The sequence below is a fragment of the Rhineura floridana genome, chromosome 7 (genome assembly GCF_030035675.1).
Source record: "Rhineura floridana isolate rRhiFlo1 chromosome 7, rRhiFlo1.hap2, whole genome shotgun sequence".
Lineage (NCBI taxonomy): Eukaryota > Metazoa > Chordata > Lepidosauria > Squamata > Rhineuridae > Rhineura > Rhineura floridana.
Window position 1 is genome coordinate 75,711,928 of NC_084486.1, and position 12,096 is coordinate 75,724,023.

Consider the following 12,096-nt stretch of genomic DNA (forward strand, 5'->3'; position numbering starts at 1 on the left):
TTTTTAATGAATTTCAACAGATTATGAGAACTCTGACAGAAAAAAGTCCAAAAGGGGTCTGGGTTCCCCCCCCTCTTTTTAGACTTTGAACTCTCAATTCTTTCTGACTGTTTTGTTTATCACCATGAAAATTGACAGGGTTGTTAAGCAAGTGTTTCTGAGTTCAGGACTATAAGTTTTGTAAGGTTTTGTTTTGAAATGAGCTTATGGGAAGCATCAGAATGGCATGGGGGTATTTTTAATTTAACATTGCAGAATGTGAAAAATCCATGCTGCCTATAGTATACAGCTGTTCTCGTGGCTGTACAGTATAATAATAGTGGAATTAATGTATTCTTACTGAAAGCTGATCCTGTCTAAGTTATTTGCTTAAGAAAAAGAAAGCAAAAACTGTAATATTGTCACCCTGGACTCCTATTGGGAGGAAGGGAGTGATATAAATCTAATAAACAAATTATAAATAAAATAAATAAATGTATGGTATGGATGTGCTGTCGGAAACAGTGGCTATATTTTTAGATGGAGGAAAATGGTAAATACTTGTGCTTGGAACTGTCATGGGGACCAAAACAATGTGTATGTGTTTCTTTTGTCTATGTTGACTTTGTTATATTGGGAAATAATAAATGTGGTTTCAGGGATGTGGCCTCCATGTATAGGTTTAGGCTAGGTGGTCCTGTAACTAAGCCTCAACAATTCCTGTGCTTATGATCCAATAGGGCAATTTGTCTGGTATAGTTTCTGGCTCGTCACTGGACTGAAGATGGGCCTCTTCACCTCAACTGAAGATGGGCCTCTTTAGTCCCCCTAATTAGCATGTATAGCAGAAACTGAGGTAGAGATATTCTACCTGAGAATGAAAACTGTGAAGTGTGTGGTTGGATTTGTGCTTGGTCATGAATGAGCACGTGAGTAGCAGTAAAAGTGTGGATTGGCGGTGGAAATGTGGGTTTATTTCCTAAAGAATACTGTAATACCACAATAAAAAATAACCAAATATTTCTAGCCTTCTGCAGGTACGTTCACCTGATCCACTATTGGGGATAAGGATGGCCCTCTTTTCTTGATTGTTGATTTTATGGCAAAGTGTGGGAAATAGATTATTGATTTTATGGTAGACAACATCAAAATGTATCTTTTGAGATATTCTTCACTCTAAAACCATTCTAATTAGTTTTAGGAGCTAAGGTCTTCAAATCACTTAGTTACAGGTTGTAGTCTCATTTGACTTCCAACCATATCAGAAAACATGAGATGTTGAAGATTAATGGATTATTCTTTAAAGTTTAGATAGAAGAGCCCTGCCCTTAAAGCAGGGTTCTGACCCTCCAGATGTTGTTGGACTCCAACTCCCATCAGTCCTAGCCAGCATGGTCAATCGTCAGGGATAATGCACATTGTAGTTCAACAATATCTGAAAGGCTCTTTACCCTTGCCTTAGAGAATATGACAAGGGTTTAACTTGCTATTTTGAGCGTTTGGAATAAACCATTCAACTGCTAAATTTACACTCAACTTCCGACAGAATAATTTGAAGTCTTCTTCTCTGAACCCAAACTCTTGCTTTTCTATATTAAATCTTTTCCAGGTAAGTTCTTATGCGGCTTACTTGCATGATGCTGTTTTGCTTTATGCATTATCCATAAAAGAAATGTTAGACGGGAATAAAGATTTACATGACGGAAAGACCCTTGTCAACACTTTGAGAGGCTACAATAAAATTCCTATGTATGGTAAGTAGGGACGGGATCCGTATTTTGGTGCCAGTTCAATTTTTGCTCTGTCAGATTTCTGCGTGGTACTGCTTTGTCAGGGACCAATATTTGCTCTTTGCTATAAATATCAATCCATTTTCCCCTAGAAAAAATATTGCTGTTAATATAATTTTTTTAAAAAACATTGGTATTTTCATACATTTTTTAAAAAATCAATATTTTAAATGAAATATCAATAATACTGATATTTTGAGGAAAATATCAATATGAATATAGATATTTTTGAGGTGATTTTTTAAAAAAAATCTGCAGCTGCGGGAAACCCTAGGAAAAAATGATCCATGAGGACAAAAAAAAGTTAGTAAATAGGAAATCCGGTGTCAAATTTGAATTTTGTGAAATTTGAGCACAACCCTAATGGGAAGTTTGTGGATTAAGACTGCAGTCCTAAACATTGTCACCTGGAAGGGCCTGTAGCTCTGTAGTAGAGCATATACTCTGAATGTTGATGGCCCTTGCAGATATCTCCTGGTAAAATAGCAGGGCTGAGACACTAGAGCAGCTTTTGACAACTTGGTGCAATCCAGATGTTTGGGACTACAACTCCCATTTGCCCTAGCCTCCATGGTCATGTTGGCTGGGGTTGAGGGAAGTTGGAGCCCCAAACATCTGAAGAGCACCAACTTGGTGAAGGCAGCCCTAGAAAGCAACTGCTAGCTAGAAGAGACATGGCTGAGCTAAAAGGGGTTTACAAAGTTGCTTCATATTGGGAGTAAATTCCATTGAACGTCTAAACAAATGTGTAATGGAAACTATTTTAACTATTGCCAAGAGAACTTTACGGGCTTTTTCCTAAGTGTGTCTTAGAATCTCATGCAATGACGCATAGAATGAGGTGTAACTCTGGGATTGCCTGTTGCTTCACTGGTACTTTAAAAACATTGTCTATTCAAGTGAACCTTTGAATTGCCTATTCAGTCAGAATAATACTGTTAAATATAACCGATTTAATAATTTCTCTAACTTTTGCAGTCATAGCAACTCCCTCCTGATTAAAAGTGGCCACCTTTAAGCTCTTTTCAAATAGCACATAGCTAAACTATGGAATTCACTATCACAATATGTAGTGGTGGCTACCAACCTAGACTGCTTTAAAAGGTGAATAGACAAATTCATGGAGGATAAGGCTGTCAATGGCTGCTAGTGAGGAGAGCTGTCTACTTCTCCCAGTATCAGAGGAAACCATTCACTGGAGAACAACAGCCAGAGAGGGCTATTGCATTCATGTCCTGCTTGTGGAGAACAGAATGCTGGATTTGATAGACGTTTGGTCTGATTCAACAGGGCTCTTCTTATGCTCTTATATTCTTGGAATGCTTTACAATTTAGTCAGTGGACTTTTGGCTCATGCAGAATGGAAAAGATACATAAAGATATGGATGGGGTCTTCTGTTGACTTTGAAGATCACTGTGCTATGATAGAGGCAGAAAAAGAATCTCAGTCAAAACAGGACAAATGAAGTTAGGGGAGAATTCCAAAGCTCTTACTTTGAATATTTTTGTCATTTAGGCATTACTGGCCCAGTCCACATTGATCAATTAGGTGAGAGGAACATGGATTATTCTGTGTATGATCTCCAGGAATCTGGCAACTCAACTCTCTTCATTCCAGTTCTTAACTTTGATAGTGTCAGGAAAACAATCAGGTAATATTTGTGGGTGTGTATGTGTGGCTGCTTCATATGAATAATAGGTGAAGGGGGCTTCTGTAATTTAAACATTCCATACTGTAACAACAAACTGTATTCAGCTTTACAAAATCATAATTAATTCTTCTGCCCTGGAAAGATAATCTTTTTGTATAGGGTATAAGATTGCAACTTTAGTCTTGTTTGTTCAATACGAAGCATATTTTAACTATGGTTTCCTGAGTCTTGTTCTAGCTAGCAAGTAAGCATAAGCCAACCTTTCCTGAACTGGTGCCCTGCAGATGTTTTGGACTACAACTCCCAGTAGCCCCAGGCAGCACAAAGGGGTGGCACCAGGTTAAGAAGATTGGCATAACTAATTTTAAAATGCCTAACGTTAATAGTCAACCACATACATAAGAACATAAGAACATAAGAAGAGCCTGCTGGATCAGGCCAGTGGCCCATCTAGTCCAGCATCCTGTTCTCACAGTGGCCAACCAGGTGCCTGGGGGAAGCCCGCAAGCAGGACCTGAGTGCAAGAACACTCTCCCCTCCTGAGGCTTCCAGCAACTGGTTTTCAGAAGCATGCTGCCTCTGACTAGGGTGGCAGAGCACAGCCATCATGGCTAGTAGCCATTGATAGCCCTGTCCTCCATGAATTTGTCTAATCTTCTTTTAAAGCCATCCAAGCTGGTGGCCATTACTGCATCTTGTGGGAGCAAATTCCATAGTTTAACTATGCGCTGAGTAAAGAAGTACTTCCTTTTGTCTGTCCTGAATCTTCCAACATTCAGCTTCTTTGAATGTCCACGAGTTCTAGTATTATGAGAGAGGGAGAAGAACTTTTCTCTATCCACTTTCTCAATGCCATGCATAATTTTATACACTTCTATCATGTCTCCTCTGACCCGCCTTTTCTCTAAACTAAAAAGCCCCAAATGCTGCAACCTTTTCTCGTAAGGGAGTCGCTCCATCCCCTTGATCATTCTGGTTGCCCTCTTCTGAACCTTTTCCAACTCTATAATATCCTTTTTGAGATGAGGCGACCAGAACTGTACACGAATATTCTAGCTGTGTGGAAAGCTATGATCTTCTTCCTTTTACTTTATACCAATTTATTATAGTATTGAAATTCCATATTTTATTGAATATATTGCCTCTAAAATCAAAAACTTGAATTTTAGATTCGTTGCCTTGAAAGCTAGAGGACTGGAAATTGTATTATTAGGGTTAAATTCAAAGGTGATGGGTACATACCTTCCTTCATCCCACATGTATTGCATGACTTCATTATGCTAATCCCAGTTTGAAAACATATTGTATATGTACTGAAGATAATCTGACACTGAAAGTCTAAAGATAATAAGGGATGAGCTAGATTTAGTGCATATGGCAGCACTGATAAAGCTGAATTATGTATATGAGTAGGGAGTGCCATCCAGGGTTACATTTCCCAATCCAATCCTTTTGAGGTATAAGCTTAACTGAAATCTAAAAACAAAGGTACAAATATGTCCATAGATCAAGATGCATTGTGAAGCATGGCTGCTTCCCCAAGTACCAAAATCTCTACAGATTCACTTTGCCTACATGTGTATGAGGTGGGCCATGTTGCCTGTCTTCTTGAATATAAAGCTGTCATGGCTTCTAAAAGTGTTTTTTAAACTGACCAAGAATGTAGCCTAACAGGGTGTTGAGGAATCCTAGCAGAACTCCCATGGCATTACAGCACATGATTTAAATTGTTGCAGTTCATCCAGATGCCAGTCAGATAAGCCACTGGCTGGTAGCCTGATTGGAACTGCGTTGTTCTGCAGACAAATGTCTTTAGTCTTTAATTTCTTGTAACAAACCCCCCATCATATTAAGCATACTTTTTGGGGGGCAGTGTTCAACAATGACCTGATCAACAAAAAGAACAGAATTACTATTATTATTATTATTATTATTATTATTATTATTATTATTATTTAGGTATGCAGGGAAGAATGAGAATGTGTGTAAGAAGGTACGGTTGAGTAACAGAGGGTATGTGAGCAACTGGGACTGGAACAGTGAGATTGGCATCAGAGCAGTTGCATAATAGCTTCAGTTGCATGGACTCCATGTGCCTATTCCAGTGAAGAGACAAATCTGGGACTTAGGTCCACCCATCTGTCACTGAAGCTATTCAGCTCCAACATAGTGGTGAAGCTTGAACCAACCACAACATAAGATGCCATACCATATAACCTAATTAATGCATCTGTTGAAAGTGGGGATTTCAAAACTAAATACAACCATGTTACACAACTCATAGGTAAAAAGCATACAACAACCCATTTCTCAAAAGATGCAGTACAAATGGAGAAATCTTTCTGGGAAACCGACCCCAGCAAAGTCTATGGAAGAAAGAGATGCACTGCCAGTCAGCTGCGTGAAATCACTCATTTGCTTTGTTCAAAACAAAAAATGTTTCATCCTTTCTACCCCAAATTTGACAGGAACCGTCCTCAGTCATACCTCTCCCACACAACAAAGTTTCAGATCGGTTTGTTGAGCCATTGTGTAACTATAAACCAGAGAACCTACTGCCCCCAATTTCTCATTATAATGACGGAATGTAATTCAGCTGATTCACCCTTAGCCTAGAAGGAGACAAGAAGCCAAGCTGAGGCAAAGAGTTCTCCTGACCCAAGAACCAGGGAAGTTCTATCAAAAGGACCCGAATCTGCTATCTGAACTCCTTCTATTTGTATACTTTCTTTTATAGGTTTGTGGTTTATGGCTACCTTGGAAATAAACTTCTGACAATGGACTTTCAGTTTCAGGTCATGACTTAAGACCAATATTTGCTTTATTTTCATTTCTCTTCCCTGATAATAATATTAACTCGCTTGACCCCTAAAAATATTTGTTTATTGTCTCTTGAAGTTACTTTTAAGGAATGAACTGTTGAAGTGGGCAAGTGATTGTCCACTGTGAGAACAGGATGCTGGACTAGATGGGCCATTAGCCTGATCCATCAGGCTCTTTTAATTTATCTTTTGCTTGTCAGTATTTCTTAAACAATGAGTTTCTACAAGCAAGATATTTGAACTTGGATAATGTTTGAGTTAATAATAATAATAAATTTTATTTTTGAGTCGCCTCTCTGTCCAGGTTAGTGGACACTCTAGGCGACTTACAATATCATAAAAACACAATATACATTAACAACAGTCATAATTAATTTAAAATCAACTTCAGTTAATACAACAGAGAAACTAATCCACCTCTATCTTATAGGCCTGCCTGAAAAGCCAGGTCTTTAAGGCTCGGTGAAAGCCTATTAAGGAGGGAGCATGTCAAAGATCAAGGGGAAGAGAGTTCCAGAGGGTGGGGGCCAAAACTGAGAAAGCCCTCTCTCTGGTCCGAACCAGCCTAGCTGTTTTGACCGGTGGGACCGAGAGAAGGTCCTGTGAGGCTGATCTTCTCAGGCGGCATAATTGGTGATTCTGGAGGTGCTCCTTCAGATAAACTGGACCGAAACCGTATAGGGTTTTAAAGGTCAGCACCAACACCTTGAATTGAGCCCGGTAGACAACTGGTAGCCAGTGGAGATCTATTAACACTGGGGTGATATGATCACAGCGACGGCTATGCTTAATCAAGCGCGCCGCCGCATTTTGTACCAGCTGTAGTTTCCGGACTGTCTTCAAGGGTAACCCCACGTAGAGTGCATTACAGTTCCCTATCTGTGAACTCCAACATAACTGTTTTGAACCTCCAAGAATAATTTCATAACATGTTCATTTTACCACGAGCAAGCACTCTTAAAATAGCTTCTTCCTCTTTCAAAGTCTTTTTTTTACTCTTCTTGAGATAGAGACGCAATCGGTCAACAAAGATCTAATAATATTTTAAGCACTTAGGTTAACAAAAGCAGGCTAAGAGTTAAAAGTACTGTGGGTTTCTCTAGATGTGAGTTTATAACATGAGTAACAAATTGAATAAATCTGCTAGAATCAAAATAGTTTCAACTCATTCTCATTTCTCTCTCTTAATATTTCTATGTGATCATAGGCAATAATCCAATTGTGAAGCAAAGATGATTAGGCAACAGTTTAGGCAGCTATAATTTACAAAGTTCATTTTAAACAAAACGAGACAATGCATTAAGTGTTACTGCAAAGATTTCTGAGATAACAGAAGTATGGTCCTAGGGTATGGTCTCAGGCACATGAGGCTGCCATGCTGGTGGAACTAAGCAGGTTTCGGTCTGGTCAACGTCTACATGGAAGACCACCTGTGAACCACATGTATGCTCCCTTGGGTTCTTTGATGAAAGAAAGGCAGGATATAAATGTAAGGGGGGGAAATAACAATCAAACTATTTTTCTTGAATGATCATAACAGAGTCCTAATGGGACATTACTGCCCCATCACAACATATATACTACAGAGTGCTTCAGGCATCCATGTTGCCTCTGCTGCTGTTTTAACATTTCCATGAAACCCTTGGGGAAGTGGCCTGAAAATCTGGAGTGAAGTGTAATAGGTATGCTGATGAATTGCAGCTCTGCTTGCAGATGGACAGCGTTTAGTAAGCAAACTGTAAAATGAGGAAATATGTCTATTTATGCATTCCCCTTTTATTGTGTGGGAATGTTCATCACAAATTATGTGTGTTAATGAGTTTTAGAAATAAAGACCAGTTCCTCTCTCTAACAATAAAAAGGAACACTAGATGCTGACATGTTATGTCTCTGTCCATAGCCCAACCAGAGAAATTGACTACATCAGTTGGTCAAATGGAGAAATACCTAAAGATAAACCACTATGTGGGTTTCACAATGAACACTGCAAAACTCCAGTTACCAGTGAGTGTGATTATGTGATACTAGTCATAAGATGGGCATTATTAGAAAAGGAGGTGGGAAATTAAGTGCTTTGTGTGCCCTTAATATTTCTCATTAAAATATCTAAAGTTTTTTTCTTTGTGGAAATGTTACCTGAACCTTCAGGCTTCCATGGAATGAAGGAAAATCTTTCTTCCTGACACATTATGCTATGCCATGAAGTCATATGCAAGGTTTTATTGTGGACTAGGCCATTGAATTACATCATTTTAGGCAATTTTTTTGACAAAGGTGATTAATACTACAAACAAAATAAAACTGCAGTTGAGAGTGTCCAGGCTAATAAACTAAACAGATTTTCCTAATGCCTAAGTGATTAAAAGTGTAATCCTATGCATGGTTACTCAGAAGTAAGCCCCTCTATTCAAGTGTGCAAGTTCCATTGTAAGTATACTTAAAATTGCAACCTGGTTTATATGGGATTGTGGGATATATATTTTTATACCTGAAGAAAAGTTCAAAATGACTGTCTCTGTAATGTATACATAAACACAACTCTATCTGGAGCTATATTTTCGAATGATACCTAGTAGGAAAAACAAAAGGCATCCCCATCTTCACTTGACATTGTTTCATGGCCAGCCCAGGCAGTACTGCCTTCTCTTTGACATTCCATTTTATTCATCTGGGTGATTACAGATAAACAATTTCCTGAAGAGTAGCTGTGTTAGCAAAATCAACAATAATTTTCTGGACCCTTCCAGACTAACAAATTTTATTATGGCACACATTTTGGGGAAGGGCTGTAGTTCAATGGTAGACTACCTGCTTTGCATGTAGAAAGTTGCAGGTTCAATTCCTGACATCTTCAGGTAAGGCTGGAAAATATCTCTGCCTAAACTCTGGAGAGTGTCTGCCAATCCAGATGTTGTTGGACCCCAATTCTCATCAGCCCCAGCCAACATGATGAGCAGTAGTCAGGGATGATGGGAGATGAGGTCCACTAACATTTGCAAGACCACAGGCTGTCCATTCTGAGCTAGATAGACCAACGGTCTGACTCAGTATAAGTCAGCTTTCTATGTTTTTTGGACGAGAGACCACATCATTTTTTTGAATCTGAGGAAATGGACTCTGATCCACAAAAGCATACACCATAAAAAAAATTAGTATTTAAAGGCATTTCCTAAAATTCAGATAACACTTACCTATCAGGTCTTAAGCTTGACTTGCATATGCAGATAGGACACTCTGGCCTCCTATAGAGCTTCTGTATGAAAGCTGCTCTATGCTTGTGTGAAGCTACTAGCTATGGGGTTCTGACTACTTTTGTTCCATCACGTCAGCTTTGATTTCTTGTGGTTAAAAATAAATCACTTTTCTTCCTAAAATACTATTGTGGGGTTGGCCATGATCACACCCCATGGAAATGAATTCTAAAGGTCAATTGTCTTGTTTCCTTGAAAACAACTTATTAAATGCATTGGCTGACCTCTAATTCTAATCCTAAAATTATATAAGTATTAGATTGGATCCCTTGCATGTTTACTCAGTAGTAAGTTCCATTGGGGCTTACTCCTTAGAAAGTGTGTGCATTTTGACAAATGTGTAGGGCAGTACAATGTCTCAGAGAGGTCAGGTCTCCTGCTCTCCTGGTGCATTCACTCTAACTGCCCAATTTCCCTGCTTTTTAAAGTTTGATAGAAATATCTGTTGGCTATAGGTACGTTCTTAAACCACAAGGCTTTTTGCCTATTAGTGAATTATACCTAAGATCACACACCTCTGTTCTTCTATTATTTGTTTGAAATATATTCCATTGGACTAATTATGATAGTCATGTTTATGTCATTTCCAGTTCTTTTATATTCTTTTTGGAATGGTTTGATGGATCTGCTATCCTGAAACATGTCTGAAAAATCCTGTATTTGTATGTATCACCATGATTCAGCTCCATTTGTCTGCTCTGTAATGACCTCTTCTGTTCTTTTGTCATTAGAAGGTTCAGCCCTGATTGCTATGATCATTCTTCTGCTAATAACGGTATTAGGGGCCATTGGTGTGGTAACGTTTATGAAGAGCCATAAGGGGAACCTTCAAAGACAAATCAATGATATCTGGTGGAGAATTAATTATGAGGATATCATCATTTTAAATAATAATAAGGTAAAGGATGATCTGCTGTATACTGAAACTTGAGCTGATACTCCAGATGGTATACCTACAGTCCTCATGGGTTATTCTGAGATCAGATGCATTCATCTAGCATATGTTGGTGGGTGGGGAACAATGCTAGATTTGATATAAATCCAAAGCCCAATCTTTTCATGACCATAATCCTCTTTAGGCATTCTGACCTCATGTACTATAATCACTTGTGAGAAGACTGTGGAGTTGAGTGTTTTCCTGCCTTGTTCTTCATTCACATCATCCTCCACAAGTTGAAGAGTCACTGTCTGAAGCAGGAAACCTCCTGCACTCCTTCAGTTTTCTTGTGCATTTTAGAAACCCTGGAAAATCAGGATTCTAAAACATACGGGAAATCTCCTTGAGTGCTGCAGGTCCTCACTTCATGTAGTTTGCTGCCCTGGGCTCCTACTGGGAGGAAGGGTGGGATATAAATAAAATAATAAATAAAATAAAATAAATAAATAATAAATACAGATGAAAAATAAGGCTATCAAAAATCACCAGAATTTCTAAACCTGCCCAAGTGGAAGTTAAACTCCTGCTAGAAGCTCTCTGGATTTAAGCTATAATTATTGTAGGTGAATTTCAGGGGAATCCCAATGAAGAGCTGGGGAGGAACAGAGTGGCAGATCCTCTGCTGCACATGAAGCCATGCTGGTATTCCCCCACACAGACTTTTCACCATGCAAGCTCAAGGCTTACATAACTGAAAGGGCCATGACTGGGCCTCTCATGGGTTCCATGAGGCTTTTGATTCACTAGATTTAAAGCTGTCAGTTCCTCACCCTGTTTTGGGGCTTTCTCCTGGCTCCTACTGGTAAGAGGACCACTGGCAGTTACTTAAAAGCCACTTAGGCAGAGCTGGGGCATCCACCCAGAGGTGCACATCTCCACTAAGAAAGGCCAGCAGTAGGGCTACCAGGTCTCCGGTTTTCAGCTGGAGTCTCTGGTTTTTGGGGGTCCCCTCCAGTTGTCCGGCTAGCACCCCTTAATCTCCAGACTCTCAGCTTCAATTTTTTTAAACAAAATTCTAGGTGGTCTGGTTCCTGAGATATACACCAAAACATCAACCGCCCCCCCGCGTGACTGAAGTCTGTTTTACAGATCTTTATAACAGCTCCTAGCTCTAACTACAACTCCCATCAGCCCAATCGAGTGGCCATGCTGGCTGGGGCTGATGGGAGTTGTAGTTTAAAAAAGTAACTTTTCTAAGCTCTGGCTTTTTAAAGCAGTTAGGCAGGGTTTACCTAGGTATCACAGTTTTTATTATGTAGGAAACTAATACTGATTTTTAAAAGAAATGTTCCTCAAAGACCAACTGGTTTGGCAATAAACTATTATATGGGGTGTATTTTTACACCTGCAAGTAAGAGAGAGAGAGAGAGAGAGAGAGAGAGAGAGAGAGAGAGAGAGAGAGAGAGAGAGAGAGAGAGAGTGTGTGTGTGTGTGTGTGTGTGTGTGTGTGTGTGTGTGTGTGTGTGTGTGTGTGTGTGTGTGTGTGTGTGTGTGTGTGTGTGTGTGGAGCCTTTCCAACAGCCTTGTGAGGTAGGGTTGGTGATTGTAAACCAAGGCAACTCACAATAAGAAATAAATCCCTTTAAAAACCAATAACCATAAAACAAGTGTAAACAGTTACAAAACAGCTTAAAGTGGCATGATTCCAAATTTTGGGTTGGGTGA

The 12,096-nt window shown here is 39.3% G+C and overlaps 1 protein-coding gene across 6 annotated transcripts in view; it reads left to right on the plus strand.

The window, feature by feature from the left end:
* The window catches only part of LOC133389056 (guanylate cyclase 2G-like), a 120,414-nt gene that overhangs the window by 42,051 nt on the left and 66,267 nt on the right, over positions 1-12,096 (plus strand). For 5 of the 6 annotated variants that reach the window (XM_061635989.1, XM_061635992.1, XM_061635991.1 and 2 more), the window contains 4 exons: positions 1,589-1,733; positions 3,286-3,421; positions 8,144-8,247; positions 10,226-10,392. In XM_061635989.1, coding sequence (XP_061491973.1) covers positions 1,589-1,733; positions 3,286-3,421; positions 8,144-8,247; positions 10,226-10,392 — 552 coding nt within the window. The remainder of the gene's footprint in view (positions 1-1,588; positions 1,734-3,285; positions 3,422-8,143; positions 8,248-10,225; positions 10,393-12,096) is intronic. The other variant, XM_061635990.1, reaches the window with a different exon arrangement.